The following is a 19859-nucleotide window of genomic DNA, read 5'->3' as shown; positions in this document are numbered from 1 at the left end:
TCCTTATGAGGTTGATGAAAGCCTGATAATGGAAGTATTAGGAAAATATGGTAGGATAATTAACGTGTATACAGGTCTCCATCTAAATACGAATGTACGTACCGGTGCTTTTCGGGTGTCTATAATAACAAGGAAGCGAATTCCTACTTTTATGGAATTATTAGGAAGACGAGTACAATTGTATTATGTAGGAAATAAAAAACAGTGTTTAAGATGTGGAGATTTAAATCACGAAATGAAAGATTGCACAATTAAATTATGTTATCGATGTGGAAGTAACAGTCATTTAGTACGGGAATGTGAGGCTTGTTATAATTGTAGGAAGAAACACGAAAAAGGAGAGAAATGTCCTACACCATTATTCTCGGAGATATGTAAGAAGGGGCCAAGAAAACAAAGCCTCGAAAGAAGGCGTAAAAAAGTTTGGATAGGTGGAGAAAGAAACGGAATGAGAAACAGGAAATAGAGCAGGAAAGGGAAGTGGGGGAAATACAACCTCCAGAGTTATTAATAGTTCATAGAGGAGTTGAGGAAAGTAGTGAAAAAGATCAGGAGAGTGATAGAGATAGTAGTAAAGAAAGAGGAAGGGAGCAGAGTAAAGTAAAACTGATGGTGGAAGGGATAGAAGGGGAACCAGAGAAAAGAATAGGAAGAAGACGCGCTAGTAGAACTAAGGAAAAATTGATCCCGAAACGGTTAATAGTTGGCTTAGAGAGCAATTCAGTATTGGAAAAACAGGAAATACAGCGGACAAGTCAGGGAATTGGAAAATTAGGTGAAAGATCAACACTACAGCAGAATTTAATGATAGGAGATATATGTAGAAAGACACAAAAAGGAAACGATAATGGCTGAAGTAAGAAATGTAAATATTAGATTTGTTAATATATCCGGGTTACGCGATAGATGTAAGCAAATATTTTTAATGAATATGGTACTTACCAGCAGAATTGATATCCTCGGGATTCAGGATACGAATATTAGAGACCTGCAAGATGTAAGACAATTAAGAAACATTTTTATAAATTATAATATATACGAGTCATTCGCTATTAGGATGAGCACGGGAGTAATCTTGTTGATAAATAAAAATATAAAAGTGCATGACTTTAGAACAGATAGTGAGGGGAGAGCGATAGCAGTAGATATTGATGTTGGAAATCGGGCCTTTAGAGTGATAAGTATCTATGCACCAACTCGAGCACACGAACGTAAAGACTTTTTTAAAAATTTGACGGAGTTTTTAAGGGGTGGTAGGGAATAAATTATTTTCGGTGATTTTAATTGTGTTTTAGATGGTATTGACAAAAATGGACCGATTGTTGCAGATAGTTCGCGAAATATTCTACGGCGTGTTTTAGAGGATTATGATCTTTATGATATTTTTAGACACATCATCACGGATATACTTGGGAGGGGCGCGGAATAAGGGAGCGCCTGGATAAGGTGTATGCATCAAAGGGAGAAGGAAAAATAAACAGGATTTTAAGTTATGAGTTAGAAACAGAATTAAGAAGACTAACAGATCATAGAATGGTTGAGGTAGAGATTCAAATAAAAGAACAAATCAGATATAAAAACAGAATTATGATAACAAAGGAAGTGTTAGATGATGTTAGCTTTGTTAATGGAATAAATAAAATTATAGAAGATGGGAAACATGAATTAAATTGGAAAAAATGGAGTGAAATGAAAAATAACTTTCAATTAGTATTAGAGCAAACATGGAATCGAATAAAAAAGGAAAGGTTCAATAAAATTAAAAGATTACAAAGAGACTTATCAAATGAGATTATGAAAAAGAATGAAAATGAAGTAGCTAGAATTGAAAAAGAAATTAGTAAAGAGATTGATAGAAGAAACAAAGAGAATTATATCCGATATAAGTTAGATAGATATAAAATTAAAAGGAAAGTGGAGAGAACAATATTTGAAAGAAAAAAGGGAAAGAAAAGACAAAGTTTAGGGATTAATAGGTTAGTAGAACATGGACAAAAAATTACTAGTAATAACGAAATATTAGGAAGCTTTTATAGCTTTTATAATGAGTTGTTTGCTAAACCATTTTATTATGAAGAGTTGGAAGAGGAAATATTTGGTTGTATACATCCAATTATAGACAAAAATGATAACATAATAAATAAGGAGATTACAAAGGAAGAGATTAAGGAAGCTATACAGGCGCTCCATGTTCATAAATCACCGGGTAGGGATTTATTAAATTCAGAATTTTTTAAGTTTTTTGGGGATAATCTTATTGATTTATTATATACACTTTACAATTTTAAAGTTTTTAGTCACACTTTTTGTAATGGGAAAATGATATTAATTAGAAAAAATGATGATGTGAACTGCAGTACAAATGATTTTAGGCCAGTAACTTTGTTGAACGTAGAATATAAGATTTATAGTCTGATAATAGCTAAGAGACTCGAGTTGGTGTTTAGAGAAGTTATTGGTGAAACACAAACGGCTGGTGTACAGGGGAGAACAATTCAATGTAATACTATATTTCTGCGTCTTGTACAAGAGATTTATAAGCAGAGAGGGACCATGCTCTCCCTCCTCTCCATCGACGTTAAAAAAGCATTTGATACCGTAAATAGACAAGCTCTCTGGCATACATTGGATAGATTTGGGTTAAATGAGGAAGAAATTTGGTATATAAAGAGGCTATACCAGACCCCGAACACGTATATAAATATAAATAATATAAATTCAGATGAGATTGAATGTAAAGCCGGAGTGAGACAGGGGTGTCCGTCGTCAATGGTTTTATTTGCTATTTATATTGAGGTAATGTTAAGAAACATACAAAAAGATAATTTAATTGAACCGATTCACATTCCTGGGATGGAAAGAAGAGTAATTTATGTATCACATGCTGATGATGTGACATTTTTTGTTGTAAACCGCTTTATTTTAGACAAAATAATGATGAAACTAAATAGATTTAGTGCATTGACTGGTATGCAGATAAACAAAAATAAATGTAAGATTATGGATGTTGTAGGGAATCTGAGTTTAAATGTAAGTGGTATTGAGAGGGTTCATACTATGAAAGTGCTGGGGATCTGGTATGGGAGAGATGAGAAAATAAAAAATAGAGACGAGATGAAGTTGGCTATTAATGATAAAATTGGAATATGGTCTGAAAATTGGCTATATATGCCTGAGAGAGCTTTAATAATAAAAAAAAGTAATAATGGCAAAACTTATTTATAAATTATGTGTGACTAATTTAACTAAGGAGGATATCAAATGCTTGGAGAGACCTATTTATACGTATCTATAGAATAAACCCTTTGAACCTCTTAGTCGAAAGATGATGAGAAATGACGTCGATGTGGGAAGATGGGGAATGTGGGACCTGAAAGATTTTGAATTAGCTTTACAATTAACAATAATTATAAATATATTAAGTAAAAAGAATCATCCGTTGTACTATATTGTAAGGTACATTATAGGCCCAATTTCTAGGAAAGTCACTCGACTGGAGACTAGTTTTCCGTTTTTGGTGAATAATACGAGAAAATATAGGAAATGAAGGGAACTATTGAGTTTGATTATTAATGAAAATAGTCATTTGATTGATTTGAGTAGGACAATAAAACCAACTCAAATATATAAATTAATACATAAACAATGTGTCAATAGTAATATGATAAATACTAATATAAATTGGCCAGCTATATGGCGGTCGGGTGGATTGAGGTTTCGTGGCGAATAATACAAAATATAGTCATGTGCAAAGAGTATTTGAGGATTCATCGTATAAGTAGAGATGAAAGATGTTCTCGGTGTGGTAGGAACGAGTCTACTATTCATATATTTTATGAATGTAGTGTGGCACGGTCTGTATGGTCCTGGATCTCGGGGATATGGAGAACCTCGATAAGTTGGAATAATGTAAATTATCAAACGAATTTTGTGGTGAGAAATCAAAATGTATATCTGATNAGAAATAAAAGAAAACAAAAGGTTTCAGCAACTGAATATTGATGGAGAGTTATTCGTAAGCTTATGTATGTAAATTTTATGATCATACATAAAGTAATTCATGAAGGCCGATTGAAGTATGTAACCTTAATAGTTATTAATTAAAAGTTAGATGTATACAAAAGTAGGGTATACTTTTTCCCATTATCACATATCATTCGAACGTTTCTTCGTTTGGTTCTGAGTGGTTTACAGCACTGATCTCCACACGAACCGATACAATGAGACATTTTAAGTTTTTTGTTGGATCTGCAACCGTTTTCTTCGTAATATTCTCGAAATAACTCTTTCTGGCATGTAGGAGCTGTAAGGTATAAACAAGAATAAAACGTGAGTTCGTATCCTGTATTAAACATTATTAATAAATAACATATGTATATTATGTTATAGATCTTTTATATAAATAGTCCAAAAATTAAAAAAATAAATAAAAAACTGGGAGTATTTTATGTGGTTTGGATGCTTGTGTGTGTGGGGGGGACGCGATTATGTTCGTCTAATTTGAAGCTTGTCCCTTTTTGTTGAAAAATTTTAAAGTTTTGCAGGGTTTTAGAGGCATTAATGCTATTACATTTTGGTAATTAAAGGTCGAAGGGGTGGGGAATTAGAGGGAGATCATGTATCGTATCTCGAATGGGGTCGGATTTAATGAGGGTTTTACTAGTTATTAGCATTTACATTTCTTTTATAAAACTTATTTATACCGTCAAAATTAATCTTTTTGCCATTTTATAATAATAATTAATAAGTTTTTATAATAAAATATCGTAACAGATGGAGCCATCACAATTTTAAATATTTTTTTCCGGGAAAGTTACGCAACTCGTTACTGGATTTTTATATACTGTATACAGTGGATTGAAGGGTACAAAATAGGTATTTTATATACAAGAAACTGGTTTATTAATGTAGCCATATAAGTCTGGAACCATAGTTACGTTGATCTTGTTTATTGTATTACAAGTAAAACGTAGTGCTGAATAATGAGAAACAAANATATCTTATAAGTCTGTTTTTTTTGGATTTATATGTTTAATTTTTTATTTTACTTTTATCTGCCTTTTGGACACAGTTTTTTTATCTGTGTTAAACAAAAATGTTTATAATCTTATGATTTTGTGGATCTTTGTAAATTAACATTTTTTCGTCGGGTTTGAAAGTTTGTCTTTGCAAGTTATTGATTGTCGGAATTATTTAATGTTGATAATACTGATAACATTTGTAAAACATTATGTTTTAATGCTTGGGTGTGTCTTTCCTCTGGCATGAGGAAATATATCAGGTTGTAACTTAGTGGTTCCAGGAGACATTCAACTGTAAAAGGAAACATGTAAAGTTATTAGTTTACCAAACTTTAAAAACACTATTTTGACTGTCAGCAGCATTCTTTTTTGTCCGGTATCCTCATCCAAAACACCAGAGTGAAAACAGCAATGGGACCCAATAAACTGGAGATGAGGAAACTAGGATAAAGGAAAATCTGAATGAAAGGAAAGAAAAAGCAAACATTTAATACGTACAAATACTCATTCATGTAAATCTAATCATTTATAAAATTTGATGTGTGTACTGTACAGTACAGTACATAGGTAATATGTTGACTTGATATCAAAATGATTNATCTCGAATGGGGTCGGATTTAATGAGGGTTTTACTAGTTATTAGCATTTACATTTCTTTTATAAAACTAATTTATACCGTCAAAATTAATCTTTTTGCCATTTTATAATAATAATTAATAAGTTTTTATAATAAAATATCGTAACAGATGGAGCCATCACAATTTTAAATATCTTTTTCCGGGAAAGTTACGCAACTCGTAACTGGATTTTTAATATACTGTATACAGTGGATTGAAGGGTACAGAATAGGTATTTTATATACAAGATACTGGTTTATTAATGTAGCCATATAAGTCTGGAACCATAGTTACGTTGATCTTGTTTATTGTATTACAAGTAAAACGTAGTGCTGAATAATGACAAACAAATTTAAGTTATTTTTAATAGTGGCACCAACAAAGATCGAAGGGTTTAACAGGCTGCATCTAGATTCCCCACCAATCACATACAGCGATCTAGATGCATCATGTTAAACTTTATAGCGACTTTTCGCTGCTTGTTGGTCTCTCCATCAAAATAATTCGTTCCTCCGTACTCAACGTCATGTTTCACCTGTAAAAGAATACTGTAAACAATGATTAACGTAGCTATGGTTTCAGACTTATAACGCACTCTGTTTATTCAAAAATGAGAAAATTACGGGTAGAATTTATCGTTATTATGTATCGATAATTGTTTTAATTAATAACTAACTATTATATTAATATTTTGATCACCTTGATCGCAGAAAGGACCACTCCAACCTTTATGGCAACGGCATTCGTAACTATGTTTATTTGTTTGTACACAATTTCCCTTTTGGCACATGTGATTCTTGCAAGGTTTTGGATCATCGTATTCGGAACATCCTGGTGAAACTCTTTGTTGCCTTCTTGCCACCATAATATCTAAATGCTTACCATTTAAATACATTTCCTTCATGCAACCTACATAAAAATTAACAAATTTAATTTAAAATATCGCATAAAATTCGAAAGTATAAATTATAGAAACCTTTAAAGCTTGAAATATTTCGAAGATGCCACTGTTTCAGAGCCTTTTTACCAATGTCTTCGTCGACTCCACCGATATAAAATGGACTTCTCACTTCTAGATACTCATTAGGGCCTTCGTTAATGATACTTCTTGAAATGCCTCCGTCTACTCTCATTGTAAAATTCTTTTTAATTAAAATTAATTCCACCGTGTGATATTTACCATCCGTAACTGTTGCGTAACTAAACATGGTAGAAACTGGATAGTTTCCAACATAGTAGCTCACTCGAATCCTACCAAGGAAGAGTTCTACTGCTAAATGTTGCAATTCACCATTGTAGACCATAACACCATAATCTTGCTGCGTTGCAAACGTTATTGTGATATTGCACTTTGGTTTAGTATGAAGAGGATCAAACTCTAGAAAGGATCCTTCACGAAAACTCACACTAGATAGAGATTCGCACCTTTTTCCCGTAAATCCAGGCGAGCATTTGCAGATATAATCAGAAGCACCACTCGGTTGAAAGCAAACTCCGTGTTTACAGTCATGTTGTTGGCAGGGACTAGTTTGAGGATACAACATGGCAACCATGGGCATAATTTCACAGAATGTCCCTGCATATCCTTCTGAACACGAACATGTATAACTGTTGACACCATCTACACACGTCGCACCATTCTGGCACATATTTTCCACACAATCGTCCACATTAGTAGAACAGTTATCTCCAGAAAATCCAACTGGGCACGCACATCTACGAAGTATAAATTTAGAATAAATAAATATTCGGGCTTAAACTATGAAGAAATAAAAGAAAACAAAAGGTTTCAGCAACTGAATATTGATGGAGAGTTATTCGTAAGCTTATGTATGTAAATTTTATGATCATACATAAAGTAATTCATGAAGGCCGATTGAAGTATGTAACCTTAATAGTTATTAATTAAAAGTTAGATGTATACATAAGATAGTTCCAGCAAATAAGGCGGTTTCGACCGATCACAATGCCTTCGACAAATCATGCCCGATGCTTATAAGGTATAAAGCAATCCAGATTCAGACAACATGTTATGAATAATGGCTTCTTTCCAGGCACCCAACATGGCTAACAAATCCATCTATAATCAGACTAACAATCCAACGCATCCAACAAAGGATACCCTCAACATACTGCAAATAAACCTACAGAGGTGTAAAGCCGCCATGTCAAATACTGTCCAGACATCAGTAGATTTGAACGCTGACATCCTTGCCTTCCAGGAACCCTACCTCTACGACGGGAAGGTCACCCTGCTAGGCAGGGGGCGTATTTATACCTGGAGCAAAGACAACCATCCGATAAAAACGGGCTTTCAAATTGTCAACAATAACCTGAATGCCCAGCTGGTAACACAATATTGTAACAACTATATCACTACCATCAGGGTTAGCTATGGCTCTCACCATTTGCTCATCCTAAATGTATATGCTCCACCCTCTGAGGACATTCATCCCCCACTAAATGCACTAAAAGAGTATATAAATGAACTCTCTGAGAACCCAATCCTGGTATGCGGGGATTTCAATTCAAAATCCCCCATCTGGCATAGCCCAGTCGAAGATAAAAGGGGCTACGCGGTATGTGAACTCCTTTCTGAAATGGACCTCCAGTCTCTAAATACTAGCCAGCTGCCAACTTTTTCTAGCAGCACAGGGGATAGCTGGATTGATCTATGTCTCGGTAACCAAAACCTATTGAAATTTAAAATCACTTGCCAGACCCAAGAGTGTCTTTCAGCGAGTGATCACGCTTACATCTTTACCAAAATCTCTTTTGCAAACTGCCCAAAAAAATTAACAATTCATAACGTAACGAACTGGGACCTATACCAAGACTACATAAAAACGCATTGGGATCCCACTGATCTTACCTCGATCAATCAACCACAAGACATTGATTATGCTGTCGAACAGTTACAATATGCTCTCCGCAGAGCATACTTTCAAGCCACAAGAATAAAAACTAGTAAGCCCTCAGCCCCATGGTGGAATCAGGAACTCACAACCCACAGGAAGAAAGTGCGTGTGGCTAAAAAGGAAGTACAGGAAAGAGTCAGATCCCTACAATAGACAGATACTTTACCAAACCTATCAAAGGTATTTTAAAGAATACAAAACTCTGATCAATCAAACCAGAAGGAAATCATGGCAAAATTTTTGCAATGCCTCCAATGAACGGGGTCCCTGGTCAACCCCATACCACACAGCCATCAAGAAAAAGAAACTGCTCTCAACCCCAGCAACCATCGCAAACTCTCAAAAAAACACCATCACTTTAGAAGACACCTATAAAACCATCTTCTCTGATCTTTTTCCTCCTGATAACCCCAGCACAGACACCAACTACCACAAACAGATCAGGAAACAGAGTAAAAACACCCTATCCGATGCAAATGACAGGCCTTTCACCACCCAAGAAATTTCCAGGCAATTTAAAATCATAAAGAAACGGAAAGCTCCTGGACCAGACTCTATTGATTGGAGAATGGCCCAGCATGCTTATGCAGCCATTCCCACCACGTTCTCTGTCATTTTTAATAAATGCCTAGACTGTGGATACTTCCCGAAAAAATGGAAGGAGGCCTCCATTAAACTAATACAAAAGGATAAGGACACCTCTCCAAATAAAGCAACTGACTATCGCCCCATCTCCCTACTCTCTGTGGTAGGAAAGGTGTTGGACGCATTAATGGCTGACAGAATCCTACATCACTTAAATGCTAATAACATCCTAAACCCCAACCAATATGGGTTCATGAAAGGAAGAGCCACCCATCATGCTCTTGAAAAGGTCATTACCTACGTTCAGGAGGCCAAACAAAAGGGGAAACATACAATCATGGTCAGCNATTTTTGTTATTTCCCAAGATTTTGCTTAATATATCGAGTAAATTATTAAATCAGTCAATAATGATTGTTGTTATTCTTCTTTGAAAATTCTCTGATTTTTTCACCGATCCCATACAAAATTCCATTGAACCTCTCGGTGTATATTGACCCAGTTGAGAATCTCTACTCTAGAATATATATGAAAAAGTATACTAGTAATCTTCTGTAAGAATCCTCATAAGCTTGTATGGTAACTCTAGTATGAAGTTCCCATTACAAGCTTCAACTATGAGATCCTCATGAAGATCTCATAGATAATGTCCAGCTAATAATGTCTTCTCCCAAAACACCATTAACTAATGAAATAAACTACTTCACGTGTCCATGAAGCAAATAATTTACTTGACTCAACGACTTAATTCTGGAAGAATACTGCTCATAGAAACTCTAAAAGAACTTGCAAAGAACACATTCAACAAAGATTCTAACTTGCATGTTATATAAATTACAAGAAAAATGGTTTCTTCAAAACAAACCTGCACAGACAAAGTGATTAGAAGGAGCCGTTAGTATCAATTTATCCTTCATTAAATGAGGTTCTGCACATCTGGCAATACCCGGTTCAATGTAATCCTTTTTAATCCAGTCGGATAACCATCTCATACTGCAATCGCAATAAAGTGGATTGGCACCTAATGCTCTGAATTAAATAAAATCAATTAAAAATTAAAGTATAAGATACATCGAAAATTTGACAAATAATTCCATACATGTGCGTTATGGCAACTAAGTCCTGAAATGCCGTATCTGGTATGAAAGAGATATCGTTTCCATGAAGAGATCTATAAGAAAAATAAATGAAATAATAATGTTTAAAGTTATATATTGCATTTTATTATAAAATATAATTAAATACATACAGAATCCTTAAAGATTTTAAACCTCTGAAACTGTCTTCTTGAATGCACTGTAGCTTGTTGTAACTTAAAATTCTGCCAGATAAAGTAATGTATTAAAAGTGAATAATTATTAAGATAAAAGTGTAGAAATTTAAGCGTTTTATCGTATAAATTATAAGATCCATTCCTATTTTAACACTAAATATTTATGGGAAAAAAACTACTTAACAGAGGAGCAAATAAAACAGTGTAAGAACCATTTAACATTATCTAAATTAAATTAATTGCATAAAAAAGAGATGATGAGGTTCTTATTATAGCTTACTTGGTTCCTAATATACCATAGTTATAAACTACAACATTAACTAAGCTTGACTCCAGGAAACTAAGATGTAACCATGGGCTTTCACATAAAAGTTCTGATGGAAGCTCATGGTTTCATTGAAGCCTTATAAAATAGGCGAAAAGAAATGTAAGAAACAACTTATAAACATAGAAAATAGAAAAAAATAATACATTTAACTATCCTGAATCTTATAATATTATAGAAATAAAGCTATTCCAGATTTATCTCAGATTTTATCTCCGTTTACTTGCCTAAAAATTACGATTTCACACTAATTTCAGTCAGAAAATTACATCTAATATTATTTTAACTTAATAAAATTATGATTTTAAAGTGAATTTTAGCCTTAAAACTAGATTTTCCTCATCAGAATTGCAGATTTAACGGCATTTTTACACACGAAATTATAGTTTTAAATGAAAATTTTATTTTCAAAATGATTAACTTTACTATAAAGCTAAGATTTAGCCTGGAAATTACAGATTTAACACAAGACTTAATTTAAAAAAAAAGGGTGGCATTTTAGTAATTCTCGCCATTCTGATATAAAATAACAACTGGCATAAAGCAAAGGTGTGCCTATTCTATGTATAGGTATATCTACTTTTGCTATCAATCATCAACCATCTTGACCACTTAGGCTCTGAGAAGACCTGAGCACACGGACTTTGCAAGATCATTTAAAACATATCTAAAGCTCGTATCATACAATACTTAATGCTATNGTTATAGCAATTTATATTAATATGAAATATATGCCAATAATAATTATTGAAATTTCTGAATTTAAACAACTTAATGAAACCCTATAATTATGTTGTTGATTTATATACTTTATTTTTAATTTTATGCCACTAGCTTATATAAATGTCTCAAAATTTTAATTGTTTATTAAAAATTTATCATAATTTATTTTTGGAAAGGATTTTAAAGTATTAGAATTTATAGATTTTTTTTTTTTTTTTTTTTTTAGTGAACTAGAGTAGTCTTTTTCACTGCTATTTTATGATTTACACGTAAAATATTTAAAATGTATAGAGATTTTTATATATAGAGAGAGTGGCCCAAAAGTCGAATAACTGTTTTTAGTAGTTTTCCATTCAAAATCCTTCTAAGTGGTACCCCTTTATTGCCGTAACCATTTTGTACCATCAAATCTACGTGATGATTTAGTCTTTGCAATGATTAACTGACTTTTGGTTTGGTTTGCTTGTTACGGCAAGGAGGAACGTGGGCGATCTGTCGAAGGGTGGTGCCTCTCTGGAGAGGTCTTTATAAGAGAAAATAGTTCCTATTTACGTGAAGAAAATCAGGAAAACTCATGTGGGTAGCCTGTTGTCAAGGCTCGAACCCACGACGAGTGTTCAGTGGTTTTATCTACTTGGCCACTGGAGATGAACTGAATTTTGGATCACCCAGTATTTATAAATTAAATACTGCTGTAAAATTCTTTAGAAATATAACAATATAAAGATAAATTTGGCTACGAGAAGCAGACCAAAGTGAACTAACCAAATTTTCTAATCGGTTATTGTAATCTACCTAATGGAAATGAGCGTGGTCTTCTAGATGCTTCAAATTTCTTATATGAAAACGTTTAAAATAATTAAAATTAAATTTAAATATTTACACTTCTGTTGCCGTAACGGGGATGGTTTTCGGTACAGATCTTAATTTCTGCCTGCTGCACTGAATAACATTTCCGGTACATACGCACTTAGATGGACAAAGAGATTCGAAATCGCAGAATTCCAATAGATCTTGATCTGAAATTTATAAAAATAAAAAAATAAAAATTATAAATTAAATAAGCTAAAATGATTTATAAGGATTAAAATTATCCTTACCTTCGCACGTAAAATCCTTAAGTGCCACATCCTGTATAGGAATATCCTTCAGAGTGTTCGGTGATTGGCATCTTGGATTTCCAGTTACAATCTTATGCTTCCTCAACCAGTCGGATAACCAACGTAAATGGCAGTTACAATTAAGTGGATTGGCTAATAAATTTCTGGAATAAGTGAGGCATTAATTAATTTTAAACTGTTTTTTCTTTTAGGTATATAAAAATGGCGGCGATGGTACTTACAGCGTGGACAGAGAATGTAGTTTTTCGAAGGATCCTGGCATTATACACTTTATTCTATTGTCATATAGGGAGCTGTTATGTTATAAAATTATTTTTATTTTAGTTTTCTAGTTTTATTTAAGTTTTAATAATTAAAAATTCGAATACTTACAGCAAACGAACTGAATCTAAATCGGCAAATGTATCGTTGGTAATGCATGTTATCTGGTTGGTTCTGAGCATTCTAGATGGTGTTTAGAACGATTTTTTAAAGTTAATTTCATTATTTAAAGATAAATAAATACATAATAATCTACTAAATATATAAAATTATATTAAAAAACTAATGGAAAACTTAATGTAATTAAAGACAAAGGGTTTAAAATGTTGGTTTGTGGCTAACATTGAATCCACGTCACTTCTCTCCAGCCTTTGTCTTATTTACTCGTTTCTACAGATGCCAAAATGTAGACGGCGAAAATTAATATGTGTAACTAATTAAAATTACATTTAATAAAGTTCTCTCGTGTAAACTTATAAATCAATCTGTAAAGCAATCTCCCGCATTCAAAAATTCATAGGGGAGAGAGAATTTTGTAACGAAAGAAAGCAACAATAAATCAAATTATGCAAGCCAAGGTGGTAGATTTTAAAAAAATACACTTCACAGAGGAGACATGGAAAGCTTAGGGACAGGAAGTCTCGATTAAATTGCTCGTTCGAGAGAGAAAGACCAAGAATTAAATGGGAGGTCAACATTAGAGATTCGATTGTTTTGTCTGTATACGACAATGCAACACGTGGGCGATCTATCAATGAAGGATGCCACCTGAGAGGATTTTCTTTGGTAAACTGGTCCGTGTTTTGGTGTTCGGGCTCAGAGACTAGAGATAGAAAAGACAAGAAAAAATTCTCAATCGTCTGCAACCTGTGCCGTGTGAAACGACATTTATGAATATTCGTGAGTGTTTCTGACATGTTACACGTATATGTATTCATCCATATTCCTAATATTCACTCTTTTAAGAAAAAAATTGCCCAGAAAAATGTTAGAAAATATTTAAATTTTTAATAATTTTCCATTAAATGTATTATTTCTCTTATATTTTTATAACAGTTACAGAATAGATACAAATTAAATTAAAATGTAAATATCTTCAGACACTCATTCGCATTTTTAAACCAAAGAAAAAAAAAAGGGAGAAAACAGGTCATAAATCTGTGCAGAAATCGACAAAAACTCCATAATGAATTTACTTATGTTACCATCTCTCCATATGTTAATGCTTTTCCTTAACAATTAATTAACGTAAAACAAATACACGCACCGACTTACAGCATCCCCTTTTTTAAAACATAAAAAAAAAGTATATTTGTGCCGTGTTATATTACAGTTGAAGCGTGGGGTGCCATTGAAGTTATATATATATATATAAGGTCCATACACACAGGCACTAGAAGAATTATTTTCAAGAAAGAATCTTCTTAATTTAAGAAGAAAAAAAGAAGAAGAAAAGAGCCATAAAACTACAAAAGTATACCATTCTGTTATTGCAGGTAACACGATCCTGTTGTGGTCCAGTGATAAATGGATTGTCACCAAAGATTAGAATAAATTAGAGTACATTTCGGTTCCACTTCATGAATTTTTCAGTAAAGTAAGTAAAGAAGAAGAAGAAGAAGAAGAAGAAAAAAAAATCAGATAAAAAAAGGGGGGTTGAAATTTATAGATTCTTGTCACTCGATCCCCACATTTGTGTTAAAAACTCATTAAATTGCGTCATTGTAATTCAATACAAAATATGGAGATGGGTTTATAAGTCAAAATGTATGATTCACTTTACAAATATTTTTGAAAAAAAAAACAAAAAAAAACGAAAAAATACTTGAAAAAAACGTTCAAAAAACGGGCAGAAATTAATTACTTACAACGTTTTCACGTTTTTTAAACCAGCGAACATCTTCGGCCTTATCTCTTTAAGCTTGTTTTCAGTCAGCAAACTAAATTTAAACAGGAAAAAATTTAATTTTTATGTATTAAATAAACTCATAAACACTTAAATGGTACTTCTTACAGATCGTTTAAACCCGTTGCACCTTGGAATGCCCCATCTTCAATATCTAAGATTTCGTTATTACGAAGATCTCTGAGGGGAGATAAAAAGTTAAATTTATTTAAAAAAATACTATTAAAATGGGGGGGTGGGGTTAAATTAGAAAAGTTTTTAAAAAAATACACTACTTACAACCTATTTAAGTTAGGTAATCTCTTGAATAATCCATCATTTTTTACTTTGGTTATCATGTTGTCGTTTAATCGCCTTTTTAGAGGTGAATTCAAAGAATTTAGTCGGGGGTTTAAAAGATTTTATTGTCTATTTATAGAAATAAAGGTGACTTACAGCTCTGTAGCAAACATAGGTACGTCATTGGGAATATCCCTTAATCTTTTCTTGGAGCAATCGATGATGGTCCCTTCACACACGCAATTCTCTGGGCATTCTTTGTCCACTATACACTGACCAGCAAGCTTAGTTCTGTACTCTTCAGAGCCTAAAATATTTTATATTTATTCTTATAAACTCCCTAAAAAGTTTTAAATTTTAATTAATTAATTTGTAAGCTATTTTTAATTTCTTCTTTAAGACTGCTTCAAGTGGAAGAAGAGTTCCTCCTCTTGTAAACAAGTCAGGAAAACTTAATATTGAGCTGCAATTTATAGATTTTAAGACCATTCTTTTATGTTCGTCCGTATGTCTGTTCGTTTATATTCGAGAACGGATTTATATAGATGAAAATCGAGGCCAGATACGAATCTGGTTTGGATTTCCATCTTAATTTTAAATATATTTTTATAATAATTTATGCAACTTTTATATATAAATTGACATAAAAGTCACATCACATAGAAGAGAGAGAAATTAATAAAAGTACTGTACATAAGAGAAAAAAAAATAGAAGAACAGACACTCACTTCTGTTAGATGAGACAAGAGAACAAGACACAACTCAAATGAGAAGAATACCTTTACATTTGAATTTATTGTCTTTCATTTGGCTGATTCTTCTTCTGTACATCCTTTTTGGGCTCTCGCATCTCGCTCCACTCGTCTCAATTGGGTTCAAATGCAAATAAGTGGCCAACCACCGCAAGTTGCAGTCGCAGATGAAAGGATTCCTTGCCAGGTGCCTAAGAAAATAAAAGGATTTCTTTTCTTATAATCAATAATAATTGTTTTCGTACCTGTTTAAGAAGTTTTTTTTTTTAATGATAGATGTCAGACATTCCGACTGGCTGTTTTGTCGAGTGCTTTACTGTGATTTAAATGTGATTTAAACATTAAAATTATACCAATTTTGCTTCACTCTAAAGTCAATATACCCAAAAATTTGTAAAAAATGCAAACTTTTAAGCAATTAAATTGACAAAAAAATAGGAGAAAAGAAGTTAATTTTAACGCTGAAGGTCAGACAACCAGACAGGCTTTTGCTGGATAATCTGCTATAGTAAAAAAGTGATTAGAATAAAGCAAAATTGGTTTATTTTTAATTGTATTAAAGCAAATTTAGCCAAAAAATACAACATTTAAGTGTATTACATCAATGAAAACAGCTAAATTTATACAACAAAAATGACTTTAAAAAATGATCAAAGCCACCCGTCAATCATTAAATAAAACAATTTGGAATGGGCATTAAAGCTTTTCCACATATTTAACCACGCATTAAATTATAATTTGATCATCGTCATTTACCACAAATCTACAGAAGTTAAACACAACACCGGTTTATCTTCACAAGGCAATGGGAGACGACGAGTACAATTTCAGATTAGAAAGGGCCATTTGGTGGATCAAGAATGCCAGTAACCCAACACCCCCCACTAGTTAAGTCGAAATTCAATTCTCCATTAAGGCAGTGTGCGCCACGTTAAAGGTAGGAGACGATAACAATGGCAAGCGGGTGTCATAAAAGATGTATGAAACTGTGAAATAACCATTATGTCCTCCTCAAACTATTCACTTGTTATTTATGGTGTGACGTCGCCATCGTCCTCCCTTCCTTCCCCCCCACCTTTCCCATACGTCGCTGTTGATCAAACCTGCTTGGTTGTTAGCCCTGGAGGTTTATAGTGTTGACAGCAGCCGTGGAATAATTAATTTTCAATGACTACTCCTATACACCGGGGAGTGTATAGTGCGCTGTCATCCACCGTTAATTCTACATACCCCTGGTAACGTCGTACTCGTTAACCTCTATCCAGCATAATTGCTTCTTGCTTGCTTCTACGACTAATCCTTTTCAATTAGCGCTTACAATCTCCTTGTTTGTACACACAGCCGACGGTTAATGACAGGGGGGATGTCACTCTCCTCCTATTTTGCTACAATTGTCTTTTGTTAAGGGTGTTTCTTTCACTATAATCTGGATTTTATAGGCGATTTTCTTTTGTAGGGGTGCCCTCCTTTAATCTCTGTGTGTGTTATGTGTGTTTGCAACACAAGCAGAGTGTTTTTTTTTAAATCAATTATTCATTAATTATTGGAGGGATGTTCCCGTTTTAATTCTATACATAAAAATCTCGTCTTTCCCTGCGACAAAATATCGATAAGATGATTAAATTGATAATCATACGATTCACATCTGGCACGAAACAATGATAAATTGAGGCACTTCTTTAAGAGACCTTCTCGGATTGCCGGAGAAAGTTTCGAGTTTACTAATTTGGCCATTTATCTTTCATACAAAAAATACACAAATTGAGATTTTAAGTAATCAATTGTTAAGATTATTTCGTATTTAAAGTAATTATTAATATTTAAAAAAAAAAAAAAATGGCCTCAAACTTTGTAGAGATCCTACTAACTTTACAACCAACGATCCTATTAAATCCTTTTTTTCCAATCTAAATGTTGAAATTTTATAAATTAAACCTTATTTAATTGCTTAGATATTGTTTATATTGAATTTTTTAACGAGTAAAATGGCGTGGGGAAGCTTAGTTAAATAGACTTTAACCCCTCTTAAAAACGTACAATAGCTTTAATTGTATTCCTTTATGAAGTGTCGGTTAATTTCAAAGTTAAACTTTAATCGCAATTAACTTATCGCTTATAAATTTATAATTTATTTAAGGAATCAAAGTTCAAAATAAGGATAAATGAAGTTTTTTTTTTACAAGAACATCGTAAGTAACCTAGTCTTAGAGGGATGCTTTTCTTCCTCGTCTTCAGCATTCCAACTACAGTATTCAGCATCTCAAATGCTATTCTTTATATCCAGCATCCTAACTACCACTCCTCATCCTCAGCATCCCAAACTGCTCCTCCTCATCCTTAACATCTCAACTGCTTTTCCTCTTACTCAGCATCTCAACTACTCCTCCTCATCCTCAGTATGCCAACTTCTTCTTCTTATTTCAAATGATTAAATTACGTATTAATTAAGATTAGAACCCAATTAAAATGAATAAAATTAACTTGTCTTCTCCTTAAAAATATAAAATTTTACAGTTTTTTTTTCAGTCAATACAATTCCCTAAGTGAGAATTTTCAGACGGGGTCTTTCACGAGTAAGTAACACAGTAATAGAAGAGGAAAGAAGAAGAAGAAGAAGAGGAGATCCTCTTATCTTCCAGATGTTCCGACCAAGGACTCCAAAATAAAGGAGAGAGTCAAACAGAAGGGGGGAAGAAATCCGCTGACGTAAGTTTTTCTGACGTTGTTATCGATTATAGATGCAACAATAATCATCCCTCAGTGACAAGTTTCAATGTCGAGTTATCCGTTAGACATTCGATAACTATCTCGGATGACACATTCGATAATCACACGAAAAATATCCAAAAAAAAAAAAAAGAGGGAAAAAAGAAGGGAGAAAATTCTCCCTTCTACACGAAATTTTATAGAATTTATTCCAGAAATTTTCTGTGTAATTTCCAATTATTAAACAGCAAAAAAATATGTCGTAACAATTTTGTAGAATCTTTCGATTTTCGAGAATGGAAACGAGGAAAAAAAGGGGGAGAGAGAATGTTTAGAATATTTTAAACATAAATCTCAGTTTTGATTTAGAATTCTTGGAATTTTCGTAAATTTTCTTCATATTTTATCAGGTACATTTAAATTAATATTCAAAGACGTAATTAATCCCAATGGAGAAATGTCAAGTTAACATTCTCTTCTTCCTCTTCTTAATTCCTTCTCTGCAATTTGCTGGAGAAAATTAACTTCGAGGATTAAAAGAATAAAACTTTTTAATAAAAATATTAAAATTTTATACTTTAAAAGACCCGTTTCCTTTTATTTTTTATTATTTTTTAACGTTAAACACTTTTAAAATAGCCACAGTTTGTGTTCCGATTAATAAATTACAAGAATTTCAAAGCCCTGATCAATTATTTTCATGTATACTAAAGCATATAGACCTGATACACAGTACACGTTTATTTCCAGTAGGAACATCTTAAAGTCTTTAAGATAGTTTCCTGGGTATCCAATATCTTCCCTGGTAGGATAACATGCCTCTTAAAACATAAAACTGCTTGAGAATCATCAATTGACTAACATAAAATCCTACTTAAAGATATAAAGTATTGAAACATGCTGTTTTCTATATACAGAGCTCTCCTGCCAGGCATTTTATATGTCAAAAAGAATTTTAAAAATCTCTAAAATTTTCAAATTTTCAATGCTGATAAATCTTAATTAATTAGCAAAAATATCTTAAAAACACTATCGACTCAGTAAATGAACATCCTCAGCATCCCAATTGCTTCTCATTATCCTCAGCATCCCAACTGTTCCTCATTATCCTCAGCATTCTAAATAATTCTCCTCATTATCCTTGGCATTCCAACTCCTTCTGATTATCATCCTCAGCATTCCAACTCCTTCTCCACATCCCAAGCATCCTAACTACTACTACTCATCCTCAGCATCCCAAACTGCTCCTCATCATCTTTATTTAGCATTCCAACTACTCCTTTTTATCCTCAGCATCTCAAATGCTATTTTTCATATCTATCATCCCAAACTGCTCTTCCTCATCCTCATCCCAGCTTAAAAATTATTTAAATA

General features: G+C 32.9%; 1 protein-coding gene across 1 annotated transcript in view; it reads right to left on the bottom strand.

Moving 5' to 3' along the window:
• Window positions 1–4100: 4100 nt before the first annotated feature.
• The window catches only part of LOC111639771 (slit homolog 2 protein-like), a 136323-nt gene continuing 120564 nt past the window's right edge, over window positions 4101–19859 (bottom strand). The window contains exons 15-30 of the mRNA XM_023385712.1: window positions 15807–15970; window positions 15184–15334; window positions 15028–15102; window positions 14857–14928; window positions 14711–14782; window positions 12954–13025; window positions 12803–12874; window positions 12561–12724; window positions 12344–12479; window positions 10389–10460; window positions 10239–10310; window positions 10005–10168; window positions 7492–7528; window positions 6615–7354; window positions 6338–6547; window positions 4101–4303 (exon numbers count right to left, since the gene is read on the bottom strand). Coding sequence (XP_023241480.1) covers window positions 4101–4303; window positions 6338–6547; window positions 6615–7354; window positions 7492–7528; window positions 10005–10168; window positions 10239–10310; window positions 10389–10460; window positions 12344–12479; window positions 12561–12724; window positions 12803–12874; window positions 12954–13025; window positions 14711–14782; window positions 14857–14928; window positions 15028–15102; window positions 15184–15334; window positions 15807–15970 — 2476 coding nt within the window. The remainder of the gene's footprint in view (window positions 4304–6337; window positions 6548–6614; window positions 7355–7491; window positions 7529–10004; window positions 10169–10238; window positions 10311–10388; window positions 10461–12343; window positions 12480–12560; window positions 12725–12802; window positions 12875–12953; window positions 13026–14710; window positions 14783–14856; window positions 14929–15027; window positions 15103–15183; window positions 15335–15806; window positions 15971–19859) is intronic.

This window comes from Centruroides sculpturatus, unplaced genomic scaffold (genome assembly GCF_000671375.1).
Source record: "Centruroides sculpturatus isolate CEXI.00-Female unplaced genomic scaffold, Cexi_2.0 scaffold212, whole genome shotgun sequence".
Classification (NCBI taxonomy): domain Eukaryota; kingdom Metazoa; phylum Arthropoda; class Arachnida; order Scorpiones; family Buthidae; genus Centruroides; species Centruroides sculpturatus.
Note: the sequence above shows the minus strand (reverse complement) of the source record. Positions and strands in the feature narration are given on the sequence as shown.